Here is a 16,741-nt window from a genome sequence, read left to right on the forward strand (position 1 = left end):
GATACTTCCTTGGTTTCATCCTGTTTAGTTGACATATGGTCATCTCTCTTCCTGCTTTGTAAGTCATTTAACTTCTATTGCTTAAGTTTCTTCAATTACAAAATGGGTATGATAATAGCACCTATTTCTCAGGATTGTTGTGAGGATCAAATGAGATAATATTTGTAAAAAACACATGTCACTGTATCCAACACATGGTAAGCACTATGTAGAGGCTTATTCTCTTCTCTTTCCTACTAATCCCTCTGAGTCAAAATCTTGTAAATGAAATGTGTTTTACTCAAAAGCAGAGAAAAGTCCCATTCTCAGTCCACAGCCCTGAAACTCTAGGGATTTGATGATTGATGTTTGTCTTTCATTCTCAAAGAAGACCATGACATCAGGGAAGTGATGCCATGACAAGCACGTGAATTGGATTTGAGTGAGGCAGTGCTGTGCTAAGTCACCAGCCTCATTTTCTCCCCCAAAGCTATCTGGATACAGTGGCCAAATATGAATCAGGATGACTGGAGATGGCCCTGGATGTGAGGCAATCTGACTTGATGAGGGTCACACAGAAAGTGTCTGAGGTCACATTTGAACTCAGGTTCTGCTGACTCCAGGGCCTATGCTGTCTATCCACTGTGATTTACCTGATGAGAAGGGTGGCACAATTTAGTAGAAATACTGGTCTGGCCACGAAGAGACCTGAGTTTGCTTTGCCATCTTTCCTGGCTTTTGTTTCCTCCTCTCTAAAAAGGGGGGGTAGATGACTTTTCAGGTCCTTTCCAGCTTTAAGACTCTACAAATTGACCCAGTTGTAAAAACTAATTATAAAACTATTTAGTGTTTAGAACCATCCCCTAAAGAGCCACCAAACCCTCAGCTGTAGAAACCAATTTGGCTAGCCAACACTCCAGTTTAAAATGTTTCTTTGGCGAGAAAGCAAAGTCAATATCAATTTGGCTGAGAAAAAATACAGTCTAATTTCATTTCAAATGCATCAAATTTACTGTCCTGGTTTTCATTAGCTACTGTCAAGGAATAAGCAGACAGACAAAATAAATTATGAAAAAAATTATTTTTTAATGTACAAAAAGAGTTATTTACAAGTTGAGTGTGTCATCTCAATTTGTAGGATGTAGAAAACAGCTAAAAATGTTTGAGATATAAATCTGACCCAACATTCACCTACAGTATTTTTTAGTAATGATGTCTTCTATACAGAATATATACAAATCGAGGATGATTATCATAATACTATCTCAGTAAATGAGTGAACACCATTAGGAAGCCACAGACTCTTCAGGACCTTCAGGACATCCAAGATTTGGGCATTTAGAACTGACCTTTTACAAGTAATGAGTTCAGGACATGATAGGATAGTGAGCTCAGGACTGATCATTCTGTCTTCTGTCCACTGATCCCCCACAGCAATATAAAGGCCTAAGTTATGCCAGATACTGGGAGAATATCCCAAATCACTGATAACGATGGAGTTGTGGGGTTTGAATTTGACTGCTGCAAGCCTCATTATAAAAGGTGGGGGAAACCAATGTTACCCCTTAAAATCCAAGCTCCAAATGCATTCTTCATATTCCAAGTTGGCCCAAGTCATTCTGAGCCAGAGAATTTAGTGACAGTCCCTCAGTGCTCCGAAAGACTGGTTCAAACCAGCCTCTGAGTTGGTAGACCATGCAATCCTCATCATTCCTTTAAGAATGAATGGGAGAAGGTAGGAGGAGAAAGGGGTATCTTGAAGATACAGCAAGTATAGCCCATTTGTAACTCAGCTGAGAGTAACGAGCACTGTCAGAGGATTGGACACTATCGTTCTGCCAGGAGACTAAGTGCCCTTCAGAGACCTGGGGGTGGGGAGGGGCTATGACAGAGCCCTATAGCATTTTTCATGGCAAAGCAAGAGAATAATGTATTAGGAAAACATAGAAGCTTTTGGTAAATGCATATTTCTTTTTCCTGACATCAGACTTTTAAATAGACTCCTGATAGTCTGCTTGAGGAGGAAGGCAATTCTATGAAGGAAAAAGAATGGGTTCCAACCAATGGTAGGTAGTACTGCCCCAACTCATCCCCTTTGGCAAGTACAAATTTGGTCTATCCCAATGTATAGCATCACCATTGCCCTAGAGGTATATAAAAATGAGCATTCTTCTTCGGGATGGGGTTCATTTTAAATATAACATCAACCACACTGTAAACACAATCTGGATACAAGGGGGCCATCATTCTGGACTCAGCCCATGTATGTGTCATTCTAGCAACACTGCCATATTTTATTTATTAATGTACACATATCTTACAAAGCTTGTAGGCTCTATGTTTTGATGCCTTCCCTACTGCAGGCCCTATATTTTGATACTTCCCTACCAGAGCACAGTAAGGCACTTTTGAAGTGGCTGGACGAAATTGTTGTTTCTCCTCTATGGCAAGGAACTTAATGTTCCACTACAGTATTCTTAAAGAAGAACTGGGCAGGGGAGTGGGGATAAAGAGCGCTTTTCCTCATTGGCACCATAAGGAAAACTTAATCTCATAGGAGCTAAATATATATTATAACTTTCAAACTCAGAACAAAATGCAATTTCCCTTCCTTACCACTCCTCCTCCCCAAATTTGCTTGGAAAGCAGGTTGGGGGAAAACTTTTGGCTAATGAAAAGTTTTCATTAGCCAAGTAACACAAAGGAGGCAGCCAGAGTATAGTTGTGCATTTACATGGAAGTCTTGTAGGAGTTCCCCTCAGCCCCTTCTCTATTGTGACATTTCTCAGTGCTCTGTAAAATAAGTCAAAAATTTACTAGAGACATACCACAGAGGTACAAAAAAAATAACTCTAAAGAGTTCATGAAGTCTGTACAGATAATTTGCTAAAATCCCTTTCATGTATTTAATACTTGTTGGAAAAAAAAAATCTCTATTCTCTAGGAAGTGATTCTTTTTCAAAAGCACATTCATCAGATTGCTTGGCAAACAGCCCCTCTCTCCTTGCCTCCTTGTGCTTTGTGTTAAGACATCATATTAAGGAACTTGCTCTCTTCTGCTAATGTCGTTAGCATGGAGCTCATGTCCCCAATAGCCATATTGCTTATCCCTGCTGGGATTGAGGGCAGGGTCAAAGAGTTCCGTGGAGTTGTGAGGCGGGAGGAATTCTGGGAGAGATTCTGAAGAATGCTGGGGCTCAGGGTTCCTGACATTAGGCTTGATTGGTCACCATCATCCATGATGGCATCAAAATCGATCTGGGGGGGCTCCAGAAGCTGAGAGTCCACTGTGCTGGACACCTGATTGGCCCCTGGGGAAGCCATGGCATGCGGCTTGAGGCTGCTCAATGGACACTGCTGTTGTTGCTGCTGCTGCTGCTGCTGCTGCTGCTGTTGCTGCTGCTGCTGCTGCTGCTGCTGCTGCTGCATTACCCGGCAGTCCACATGGTTCTCAAAATTTCCATTCTGTTCATACATGTGGATCTGTCCATAGTAGTACATCATGCTATTATCCCGGGGCCCATTGGTATTCTGTTGCTGCAGCTGCTGCTGCGGAGGCGAGACCATTTCGTTTATTGATTTGGGAATAGCCTCCCCAGTCTCCTGTCCCGGTGTGCTAGCCCCCATGGGGTATGCTGCGGCTCTCATGTAGCCTAGCTGTTGCGAAGAGCGTACCCCGCGGTGTCTGTTGGCTGGGCTGGGATCTGGAGGTGGGCGCGGCTGTACCAGACCTGGTCCAAAGCTCTGTCCCACTGAGCCCATCATGTTCTGTTGAGGGTCAACAAAATTGGATTGGTGGGAGGGCAAAAGAGATGGGGGCTGGTGGTAGCCTTCCTGGCTCATGGAAGGCGGCAGGTGATGGCTCTGCTGTGCATAGTTCTGTGGGGTCACCATGTGCATGGCTGGGTTGGGAAGTGCGTGTTCCCTCCGGTTGTTCACCATCAGGGAAGGGTCGGGGGCCACCTCCATCTGCTGAGGGAGGCCCAGGTGCCCTGCCTTGACTCCCAGGTTGCTACAGGACGGGGAGAGCTGGTTCAGGTCCCCAGGCCCGGTGCCCGGGCTCAGCATGGGGTGGGGCTGGCTGTAGGCCGCCCCGGGGCTCAGGTCCGAGCTCATGGCGGGACACGGGTTGGCCGCGAGCGGCTGCCGGACCTGCATGTAACTGACCCTGGGCCCGGGGCCGACCCCGTTCCTGGGGAGGAGGCCAGCCTGGGCGCTGTCGAGGTCCCCGGGGCCCGCCTGCAGGACCTGCTGGCCGTAGCCCTGGTACTGCCCGAAGGCCTGCTTCTGCGGCACTACCGCCAGGTTGCCCTGCGGGAACGGCTTGGGCTGCTGGCTGGAGAGCAGGTCCACGGAGCCCGAGCTCACCTCGTTCCACTGCACCGGCATGTTGCTCTTGCTCGGGGCGGCGTAGCCCAGCTGGCAGTCGCTCAGCATGGGCGCCGGCTGGCTGCCATGCGCGGCGTGGGCCGCGGGCCGGCGTGGGCCGTGCAGGCTGGGGCTGGGCAGCTTCGGGCCCGCGGGGAAGGCTTCCCCGGGGTAGGCCGGGCCCGGGCCCTCCTGGGCCGCCCCAGCGCTCTGGGACTTGATGTACTGCACCACGTCGTCGGGCAGCACCAGCTCGTCCTCCGCGCCCGGGCCCTCGGCCTCGGCCGCCGCCGTCTCCATGGCGACGTTCTCGCTGATGCCCGGCGGCCGCGGCGAGTAGGCGTGGCGCGGCAGGGCCGCCTCGGGGCGCGCGTAGGGCTGCGGGCACGGGCCGCGCCGCTCGGCGCAGGCCGCCAGGGAGGGCGGGTGCACGCTGCCCGCGCTGCTGAAGCGCTGCACGCGCGGGAGGGGGAGGGGCGGCGGCTCGGCCGCCCCGCGCACGGGGTCGCTGGCCCTGCGGGCCGCCGCGCCGGGCGCCTCGTGCGGGAAGGCGGGCGCCGCCCCGTAGCCGTAGCAGGGCCCGTCGCTGCCCCGCCGCGGCCCCAGCGGGCGCGGGAAGGCCGGCGGCAGGGGGCGCTCGGGCGGATCGAGCAGGGACAGCTTGTTCCTCAGGCTCATCCTCTCCATGTGCGGCAGCGGCGTGGGCGGGGGCCCTCCCGTGGCCGCGGCGTACTTGGCCTTCAGGCTGTACTGCTGCGCCGGCGTGAGGTTCAGCAGCCCCGGGCCGCCGCTGCACTGGCTGGCCTCGCTGGAACGGCGCGAGGCGTCCGTGGAGATGGGGTCGTAGGAGTCGGCCGAGCTGACGTCGTGCGGGCGGCCCCCGAACGGGGAGGCCTCGCTGGAGCGGCGGCTGGACAGGTACGGGGAGATGCCGGAGGAGCGGCGGCTGACGGTGTAGGCCGAGCTGACGGTGCTGGCGGCGCTGTCCCTGCGCTCGCTCAGCTGGCTCAGCGTGGTCACCTCGTGGACCGACAGCTCCATGATCCTCGGGTTGGGCAGGGGCGCCGGGGGCCCGCTGAAGTTCTCCATGATTGAGCCTGGAGGAAAGCAAGCCAAACAGTGACCTTTCGCGGAGCGCGCCGGGGCTGGCACAAGCGGCCGGGACGGAGAACAAACAAACGCCTGGATACTTCGTGGCTATTAATAATAGACCCTGAGCCTGTCACCCGCCTTCGCTTTCCTCACCCGTCAACCAACCCGCCGCACCAGGTTTTTAACTGAGATGTCAAAGTCCTAGGTCAAGATCACTCCTATTCATAAAGGTAGCGAGCTGCCCATCCCTGGAGGTCTTCAAGCGGGGGATGGGGGGGGGGGGCTTGCTCTCTATCAATGATGACATAGAATTCACAAACCAAGTTAGAAAGTTTTGCTGAGATCCTAGGACACTAAATGAACATTTCCCTTAAAAGCTAAGGCAGAATGAAAGAGTTCACTAGGTGTTCCTTTGGGAAGTGAAATAACAAGGGAGGAAGATTTCTTAAATGCCCACTTTAAAATAAATAAATTGTGTGTGTGTGTGTGTGTGTAACTACTATACAAATACCAGATATTATGTTACACACTGGAGATACAAAGTAAAAATAAATTCCTGCTCTCTAGGAACCTGTAGTATAATGGAAGGAAGCAACGTGCTACTTAGAAACAAAATATTTAAAGGAAAAATAGGAACTAGTTTCATAGGAAGGGCATTAAGGTGAGAGGGGATTAAGCTTCTTGAAGGAAGTCAGGAAGGAGAATGTCTCCGGCAAGATAGGCAGGAGATAGAGGATCTGGTGCAAGTGACATCAAGGATGCCAAGGATTTCAGAGCATGTGGAGGGGGAGTGAGGTAGTAGAAAGGTCTGGCTCTATTTAAGAGCATATTAAAAGACCTTAGAGAAACTGATCCAATCCTTCGGTTGAGGAATGAAGAAAGAAACTGAGTCTCCACAAGGTGAAAAGCCCAGGGATAGAGCCAAAATAGAATGGTTTCCTGATTCCTATTCCTGTGGTCATTCATCTCTACTTTGATGTCCATTCCCCCAGGTTGCAAGGCATGCACAAATGGACAGTTTACCATTTCCCGGAATAGGAGGCAGCTTGGTGTTTCGGACTTGAGGAGCCGGGTTTGCCCATGAACAGGAATCCTTGACTGTCTTAAGCTTTTCCTTCTTGAGCTGTTCAAGCCTTTGCATGGTTGTCATATGTTTGCGCAGCTGCAGGCTGACCGCTGATGAGCCAGAGGGGGACGGTCGAGTCAGCGACAGGAGCGTTGTCGTCCAGTGTTGTCAGGTCTCCCAGGCTACCCCCGCTGTGCATGGTCATCTCTACTCCACTGTCATTGTTGTTGGCACTGCCAAGGGGTGAGGGCTCACTGCTACAGGATGATTGGCCCCCGGGGCTGGACTGATACAACTGAGGGAAAACAGATCAAAAGGTTGTGAGCTGATTAAGGACCAGTACTGGACTGCTAAAAAACAGAGGTGAACTCCCATACCAGTGCACAAATTGGCCAACACATATCTACATTGGAAAATTTGCTGGGGGGAGAAGGAACCAGATTCAAACATTGTGGCTTCTTCTTTTTAATTCCTAAAGCTCTTATTATTTACATATAATCTAACTATTGGTTGTACCTTGACTTGTAGAAGTATTTAATCTCTATTAATCTTATCACTCCAACCAAACTTTAAGTTTCTTGAGGACAGGGACTGTGTCCTTTCCTCATGTATTTTATACAAGGACTTATGAGACTAAAGGAAGGACTTGTCCTTCAAGTTTAACCAATGTTTGCTAAGAACCTTAGTATTTAATTCATCACCTTGGCTGACTAGTGTCTCCTGGCTTCTCTGTTGTGAACACTGGTAGATGATGAATGGAGAGAATAAGCTGGCTAGTAGCTTTAGATCCCCATGGACTTTGCTTTTGCTTTCTCTGCTGCTATGGGAGGGACTGCTGTGATGACTGACCTGGCATTTTCCATGGTAGAAGGCACCCTAGACCAGAAGGGCCAGCTCACTTACAGTTTGGCTTTCTATTCCCCACCTCATGTTCCAGAGTCCTTGAACTTAAAGGGCAAGATTTCTGAGTCCACCATATACAGACTGTGGTATTTCATTTGGATTGATAATGTCTCTTACATTTGTCTAAGAATAAGCAGTAAGGGATCCAGCTCTTTATCCTATCAATCAATCAACAGGCAAAAATGAATTTATTAAGCACTACAATGTGCCAATCAAAGTGCTAAATGCTGGGGTTAAAAAGGCAAAGGCTAACCATTCCCTGTCCTGATGGGGCTCATATACTATCAGGGATACCTAGGCAATAGGTACATTGAAAATAGATTAAAAATAGATACAAGATAATTTTGGAAGGGAGAACTCTGATAGCTGGGGAGATCAGAAAAAGTTTCATGGAGAAGATGGCATTTAAGCTAACTCCTAAAGAAAATGAGGGACTCAGAGGCACAGGTGAAGAGGAGAGGCATACTATGCATTTGGAGCAGGCAAATTAAAAAGATGGAGACAAGAATGGAGCACTGGGTATGAGAAATGAGAAGTTCATGGTGTAGGTGAAAGGAAGTACTCCTGTTGTGATGGGGAAAGGGACACTCAAATGAGCTTTTATTTACTTGTGGTCCTTTCTGTTGCCTTTAATTTCAAGATTTCAAATGAACTAATAAAATCAATACTTTGAGATCACACACACACACACACACACACACACACACACACACACACACACACACTCTATACCAATTTCTAGTACATCACATCTAAGATACAGACAACATTTAAACCATAGCCTAACACAAAGGGTTACTCTGCTCACCTTAATACCGACTATCCTTAGGGAGGTATAGTAAGGAAAAGAAGAGGAGACAAAGAACAAGTGATTAGAATTAAGGAGTCACAGCTGGAAGTTAATTGTGCAACAAATGGAAAAAGAGCAGATACACAGCTCCCAAAAATATTTAAAACTGTTTAATCATTATTACATGAAACATGGGGGAGGCACCTGCCTCTAGGTGCTCATCTCTCATTTCTGGTCTTTTGGCCTGGTCAGAGAAATACAGCAGCTTTTTCTGCTTTTTGTTTTTTAAATTATTAACTAGGTCCTTTGTTCCAGAAGATAATAATCAATGGGTTCTTATGTTCCAGTTGCATCATATGAAGATTTGCCAATTGATTTTTTATAAGGTATATAAAAAAGAGAAGAAATGGGGCCTGTTGGCAAGGGCATGGATCACAATATGGACCACAACCTGGGCTGATCTTTGATGGATCTTTAATGCTCACAGGCTTCAAGGCAGTCTATGGTCCTTGAGGACAGAACTTCTTTGAATTGTGTGCTTAGCTTTGTGATCTGACCAGTCAGGGGTTCAAACACATTGAATTTGAAGGGTAGGATGAAAGGTCTACATTGACACTTACCACCGAGTTCTCTGTCTTGATGGCTTTGACATGTAGGCAATCCTCCACTGCCTGGTTGGTGCTGTTTGCCTCGGCATTCTCCTCCAGGCCCCCTCTGCCCTGTTTAGCACTTGCTTCATTGTCACCATTCTCCTTGAGTGGAGGTGCCCTTGGGTGCACATCATTTCTCTGCTTCTTAGTGACATGGGCATCGGGACCGTGTACTGTTTTCACATGTTTCCTGAGAGAGCTGGGGTCTGTGTATCGCTTCGTACAACCAGGGATCTTGCAGATATAAGGTTTCTGAGGAAAAGGAATCTAATGTTAATGACATAGGAGATTGCTAAATCCTAGTGGTGTCTTAAGGGAGGCCTTTCCCATATGACATGCTTATTCACCACAATAATTTCTGGATTGTGTTGTTCTCCCCAGGTAGAATATTCTCTCCTTCTTTTCCAAATTCAAGCCATTCTTCATAAGCTAATAATTATTGACTCTAGTTCACACTCTCTTCTTGAAATTGCTGCACTAAAATCCAAACCAGGCAAATATAACATATGCCTTATGTTGTTTTCCTAGCTAAGAAATAATTATAACAGACCTGACCCTTGGAAAGGAGAGTTCATTAGCCTTGGTGATAAGGATTGTGTCATATTATTAACATTTAATTGATTAATTTATTAAATGAACATTTATTAATGTTCATTTATAGTTTTCTAAATCAATATTTGTTTCTATTTGAATTTGACCCCCCCCCCCGTTCTAAGTGCTAACATGCTAAAATTTCAAAACAGAAGTGTATATGTTTTGTCATGTCAACTAGGGTGTCAGTTTTTCAACAAGGATTGTATCTTACATGTCTTTATTATTACATGTCCTCTTCACCCTGCCCCCAAGTATTTAGTACAATGCTAAATGACACAAATAAGACACTTGACAAAATAACTGGGTGGATGAAGGGAGGGAGTTACTATTTCAATGATCATGAGACGTTCCGGATGTATTCTCATGACATACAGATGATCAGTATCTCAGCAGCAATTGTGATGAGACTGTCCTTTAAATTTTACTATATACATGTGAAATCAATCAACAAGCATTAAGTGCCTACTGTGTCCCAGACACAAAGCTAGGAACTGGAAACTCAGAGGCAAGAATAAAACCATCCTTATCCTATACCTGCCAGTCAAAACCTAAGCCTCAAATCACCAGTCTGCCAACTTAACCAAACTTGGTTATACTAGAACCCTAAGGGCAAAGTATGGATTTATTCTAATCCTACCAACCTCTTCATTATACAATTGAGGAAATTCAAGCCAAGAAACTCAAGATCTCATATCTGTCAGTGACAGAGCTATGACTGGAATCCAGAACCCTTGTTACCCATGCTAAGTGAGCTTTTCACTATTCCAAGAATCAGGTCTGTTGCCATTATTCTTAGCTATTGCAATACCCTTCTTTCTCAAATATTTCACAAGCATCCACATTCAGAGAAAAAACTATAGGGTCTGAATTTAGATCAAAGCAAAAATTTTCCATTTTTAATATTTAATGTTTTTTCCCCTTCTCATGTTTTTCTCCTTTTGTTTTGATTCTTCTTTCATAGCATGATTAATCTGGAAATGGGCTAGGTGGGGCAGTGTAGAAAATTGGTCTTGGATGGGAATTCGAATCTCACTGCAGACTTGACACACTTAACTAGCTGTGTGACATAGCCAAGTCTGATTGCCTCTCATCCAGGGCCATCTCCAGTTGTCCTGATTTATATCTGGCCACTGGACCCAGTAGTTCTGGAGGAGAAAATGAGGCTGGTGACATAGCACAGCACCCCCTCACTCAAATCCAATCTATTGTACTTGTCATGGCATCATATGTCATAGTCTTCTTTGAGATCGAAGGACAAAACATCAGTATGGAAATATGTCTCACATAGTTATATATGTATAATCTACATTAGATTATTTGCTGTCAAGGGGAGGAGTGAAGGAGGAAGAAAAAGGTGGAATTCAAAACCTTACAAAAATGAACATTGCATATTCTCTGCATGCATTTGGGAAAATAAATTTATTCAAATATTTCATGATATCTGATGATTTAACAGTTTTTAGGAATAATGGTATATTTGATTTGTGGTAGACAAAGCTGAAACTCACCAATTGTTCACTTAACAAATTCTATCAGCTGAAGATTGTTTTGGGCAAATGTGTCCAACTCATGAACACAGGTTACCATACTCTGGAATGTGGCCTGAATCAGACTAAGATGAACTGGAAAATGCTAAACAAAAATAAATAAAAATATAATACAACCTAGATAATATTAATTTTTTAATATTCTAAGTCAATATTCATGTCTATTTGAATTGGTGTCATTGTCCTAGTGCTAACATATTAAATTTTCAAAATAGAATGTAAGCTCTCTGAATGAACAAATGGCAAGGTATTAAGTGCTTTCTCTGTATTAGGCACTGTGTAAAGTGCTAGCAAACTCATATTGAAATAAGAGACTGTCTTTGTGGTTAAGGAACTTAAATTCTAATAGGGGAAGATGACACTCTAGGAGCAGGGTCATCCGGGAAGCATGTTTTAATTTCAAGAGATAGAAGGCAGAAGGTGGACAACTTGACAGTGACAAGAGATAGCAGGATGTCCTGGGAGGATCGCTGAATATGATATAAAAGTAACTCAAGGTCTGCTGAATGGACAAGCATGTTGTAGCTATTTGACCTTTGTTCTTGAATAGGACCATGATACCAGGGAGGTGATGCCATGACAAGGACTTAAACTGGTTTTGAGTGAGGGCGATAACTGTGCCTCACATTCTTTTCTGGAGCTCTCTGGGACTAGTAGCCAGATATAGATCAGGATAAAGGGGGATAGCCTTGGATATGAGGCAACTGGGGCTAAATGACTTGCCCAGGGTCACTCAGTAAGTTTTAAGTGTCTGAGGCCACATTTGAACTCGGGTCTTCTTGACTCCAGGGTCAGTGTGCCTGCTCTCTCCACAGGGTCATCTAGCTTCTTAAGTTTTTTGTCTCAGGTTTCAGGTATTCCTTGATGGAAGAAACTGTTTCATTTTTATCTTAAGATTTCCATCACAGAACTAGGATTATTTTTTTACTCTCATCTGATTTCCTATTAGAGAATCCCCAGTGAGGAATTCCCCTGTACTAAGGTAGTTTAGTACCTTCTTGGCAACTTAGAATTTTAAAGAGTTTTCTGGAGGCAATTGGGAGAGTAAGTAACTTGTTCAGGGTTCCACAATCAGTAAGTGTCATAGGGAGGTCTTGAATCTAGATCTTAACTCTGAGGCTAGCCACAAAGATTCACTGAAGTACACTCTGCACATAGTGGACACTTAATTTTTGCTGAATTGAATGAATTCTTCATTCATTTCCTTGGGGGTGGGGGGGAATGACCTTTTTATGGTCATAATAAGTTTTACAAAATTTTATCAGTTGTTTTCCCCCTCATTACTTTCTCCAAACACAGCCTCTAGAGCTTCCTGAACACAGGGGCAGGTCTTGCAGAATAGGTAGCATTTAGTTCAGTAGAAAGTAAGGGGGGGGGGGGGGGGAGGAGCAATCTAGGGATAGAGAAGGGCATAATAAAAAAAGCAGATGTGGGAATATACATGGCATGATTGGAAACCAGGAACATTTTATGCTCTTTCTGCTCCAGAATCTTGGCAGATACTCTGTCATTTATGAGATTTAGCATGGCTGGAGTGGATGGTTAATGGAGAAAACCAGTTGGAAATAAGCTTAGAAAATGCAGGTTGTAAGTTAGTAATACATGTAAGCAAGAGTAGGGGTTCTTATTTGGTATGACCCAGAGAGAAAGAGGTGTCTGGGGCATGGTAAATGTCAAGAGCTATTTCTTACTACAGTTGGTCCCCAAGAAGGTGATAACTCATGTTGGTATTTATGATGTGTGGGGGTGGGGAGTGAGGGAGGTGGGGTGGTTAGGGGGGATAGTTAACTAAGAAATTCCATTGCTTGTGCCAGATCCTTTCATTAAATCCAAAATCCAGGTAATGAGTAAATCAGAACTGCTTAGGGGAGTCATTAAAATAATCCAAGGGGGAAAATGGTGACCTGGGATTCTTTGACAAGCAAGAAACATTTCTAGAACCAAACACTCCTCTGATTTCTAATTCCTGCTAAAGCTCTGGCTCTTCGTAGTAAGGCTTTCACTTGTGCTGCTGGGGCTAATTCGTGCAATGACCTAAGTGTCTTGACATGTTCACAAACAACAGATTGAAGACTTTAGATCTAAAACATGAAGCACCCAGGTTGAACTCAGTAACACAATCCTTTAGAGTAAAGATCTAAGAGAAAACAATCATATTAATGCTACATGGCCATCTCTTTGAAGCTACCATCTTTGTATTGTATCCCTAGGACTAAGCAGAATGTTACTCAGCACATAGTAGGCACTTAATAAATGTCTGTTGATTTACTGGCTTCTAAGATTTTATTGGGCTTGCAATTTCTATTCAAGGAAATCATTGGAATACACAAACATAGCTATGTGACTCCACATTCAGATGAATTTTAATTGTTAAAGTTTTAAGTTTTTTTCTAGAATGATGAATAGTCATATCAAATTCTTTAAGTGGTCAAAAACATTATTAAATGCTAGGAGATTTTATTTTCTTTAGTCTGTTAGACTAATGGCAATATAAATTCAATCCACAGGTATTCGCTTGTTGCAGCAGACCATCACATGTATTATAATAAAGCCAATTTTCTGGATTCCCTAAGTACTGGTAGTGGGCTTAAATTAACTGGAGTTAACAAAGCATGTATAGTGCTTCATCAATTTACATCAAAAGGCCAAGGCATGATTTTCTTTTGTAAAGCATCACTACCAGGTGCAGAGAGATCTCACTGGGAAGTTCAGATTGCCTACTCCCAAGCAAAGTTAAATCATTATGACAGTCATTTTCTTATGATGTAAAAAATTTATTTCACACCTTTGCTGGATAAGCTGGTGGTATTCATTGTAATAGAATACATCTGAAGAGTGCTTAGTAATCTTTGTCTTTATCCTGACCTTGTGGGGCAGATTCTGTGAGCTCCATTTCACAGATGAGGAAATTGAGAGTGATGATGATGATGATGAGCATGAAGATGACGAGGAGTTTAAGTAACTAAGGTCATTTAGGAAGTCAGTAGCAATAGGCTGGTCATAATCTGAAGTCTAGGGACTCTAAGCAAAGTATTTTTTCCATGATGTCCATAGCACTTCACCTCATTAGTCTGGGTTTCTTCTGACTACCCTATCCCTCTTGTCAGGATCAGACAGTGGAGTTAAAAGCTCTTAGCTACAGAAATCTCAGGAGTCCATTTGGAGAAGCTGCCTTTAGGTGTTTTTCCTATTCTGACTACCCACCTTCCTCGATACCTTCCAAAATCTGAGCCTAAGAGAGGTACCTCATTGGAATGAGTTCGGTTCTGGTGCTTGGCCCGGTCAGAAGCATTAGAGAAAGCTTTGTTGCATCCCTCATGCTCACACACATAAGGTTTCTCGCCTGTGTGGGACCTCAGATGTGTCTTTAGGTTCTCCAGTCGGGAATAGGCTTTTGAGCATCCTTCAAACTGAAATCAAAAAGAAAGAAATGAATGAATGATGAAATCAATAAACCCAGAAAATGAAGCCAAGTCTACAAGGAGGGGTCCTCTTTAAGGAGAGGTAGTATGTTGCAGTAGAAGACGTCAGAAGTATTGAGTTTTAGTTTAGACTTTGGACTTTAGTTTACTTCTCAGGGGATTTATTTAGTCTGCTTTTTCTGTAAGGAATCTTACAGCACTAATATTAGAGGATTCTAACAAAAAATTTTCCCTACTCCTTTCTCTAACTTTTTTTAAAAGATACATTGAATGGCTTCTAAGTCTTAAGACAAATTCCCCCTCGTCCTCCACATTGCCTTCCTTCCCTGATAACCAAGCCTATCCATGATCTATCTTTCTTTTATGAATGTCAATAACATCTTTAGAGTTCATTTGATCATTAAACCTTCATGTTGTGCATTTTAGTCTTATTTTTTCCACTTAGGCTTTAAGTTGTTTGAATGCAGATATGTGTGCTTATCTTGTAGTCACAGAGATGAGAGGGGACCTTAGACAGAAACTTAGCTTCTGCTATATCCTGTGTCTCCTATAACACCTAACTTTGCACATAGGTATAGCCTGATAAACTATCTATTGGCTTTCCTATCTGCTATTTTTGCTAATTTCCTCTGGCTATTAAGACCATACGCAGTACTTAAGTTTCTCTGATTATGAAGCAATTCCAACCCTGGGGTCCATTTCATCTTGCAGTTGGTTAAAAGAATACTTAAATTGAAGATGGTGAATTCCATGGACTTAGAAGAGTGCAGGGGAGAGAAAACTGTGTATCCTGAGAACTGAATAGGATGGAAGAAGTGAGCAGATCTGAGTTAGTAATTTTATGATTATGGGATTTAAAGATTCAAGGGACCTCAATGGCCATTTGGTTCAAATCTGTTATTTTAGGAGAACATTTTACAGGAAAAAAAAACTGAGGCTCTGAGAGTTAGAAAGCTCTTTTTTCCACTCCCTTCCCCATTTTCCATACCTAGCACCTCACACTTAGCAGATGCTGGGAAAATATTTGTGGAATTTTGACCAAAGTCACACAGCAAAGGTAAGACTAGAAACTGGGTTCTTTTAACTTTCTGCCTTTTCCTCAGAAATAAAATGATTCATAGATTGTCTTATTTCTTTCCATAGTGCTTAGCACTATGTTGTCACAGAGTAGGAACTTAATACAACCTTTCTTTTTTTAAAAAAACTGATTCCCCAGAATGAGAACAATCTGGGTTACAGTCTATGCAGATGGCAGAGTCTCCTAAATTGGTGAAAAACTATAGAATCTAGTTGTCTGGGACTCCCCCCCCCCCCCCCCCCCGGAGATCATCCAGTCCTCCTTATTATGGAGCATCAATTCACAACATTTGAAACAGCCTTGGCTTAAAGATCTCTAGAGATGGCGAGTTCCCAATTTATCAGGCAATTTGGTTCACTCTCAGACAACTCTAATATTTGGAATATACTCTTCCTAGAGAACCAAAATTGTCACCTCCCAACCCAGTAACTTTTACTAGGGACAAATAGAACAAATTTAATTCCCTTTTCAAAAATTTCAAGACAGTTAAAATGACTCCTGTTAAGTTTTCTGTTCTATAGACTGTCGACATTGAGATGCTTCAGATTCAGATTTATTTATTCATTAAACAAATATTTAGTGAGTAACTACTATGTGTCAGTCTCTGTGCTAGACACTGGAGAGACAAGGACAAATTAATAAAGCACTTTCAGAGCTTATGTTCAAAAGGGAGGAAACAATACAAACAAAAAAATTTATATATGTATGAAACAGAAGAATCACTCTTCTTTTCAAATATCTCCCTAAAAGAGAATTCTAAAATTTCTGAGCATTTATCCCACTGCCTGATATTCTTTCTTAGGAGAGGAAAAATTCAATTTCTTATCTATATATTTATTTACTCACTTTATATATTTGCCTAACTTTGTGCATATATTTGCCTCACTTTATCTGTCCAAGAGACTTGCTGTTTATATATTCAACAATATATTCATTCAACATATATGTATATAAATGATATCTATTTAACATATATCTATATATACATTACTTATGGTATATACATCATTCAGCTTGTTTCAGAGGTCAGATATGAACTTTAGACAAGATAGAATCCTTTTCCTTTTTCTAGAAGGGGAATAACATATAAACATATTTTATCTAAAATACACCAGGGAGCTACCACTTGAAAAAAATTGTATAGTTAATCTTTTTTTTTATAAAGCTAATTAATGTGGCAATGTAAATAAAGTTTTTCCTCTATCCTCCCAATTTTGTCTATCTATTAGGTTTGGATTTTAAATTTTTAGTT

The 16,741-nt window shown here is 43.4% G+C and overlaps 1 protein-coding gene across 1 annotated transcript in view; it reads right to left on the reverse strand.

Moving 5' to 3' along the window:
- Nucleotides 1-1,076: 1,076 nt before the first annotated feature.
- LOC141507381 (zinc finger protein GLI2-like) overlaps nucleotides 1,077-16,741 on the reverse strand; it is a 399,920-nt gene continuing 384,255 nt past the window's right edge. Inside the window, 5 exon segments of the mRNA XM_074214973.1 lie at nucleotides 1,077-5,444; nucleotides 6,463-6,634; nucleotides 6,636-6,800; nucleotides 8,819-9,100; nucleotides 14,235-14,399. Of these exon segments, the coding sequence (XP_074071074.1) occupies nucleotides 3,004-5,444; nucleotides 6,463-6,634; nucleotides 6,636-6,800; nucleotides 8,819-9,100; nucleotides 14,235-14,399 (3,225 nt within the window). The 3' untranslated portion in view covers nucleotides 1,077-3,003.

The sequence above is a fragment of the Macrotis lagotis genome, chromosome 1, assembly GCF_037893015.1.
Source record: "Macrotis lagotis isolate mMagLag1 chromosome 1, bilby.v1.9.chrom.fasta, whole genome shotgun sequence".
Taxonomy (NCBI): Eukaryota; Metazoa; Chordata; class Mammalia; order Peramelemorphia; family Peramelidae; genus Macrotis; species Macrotis lagotis.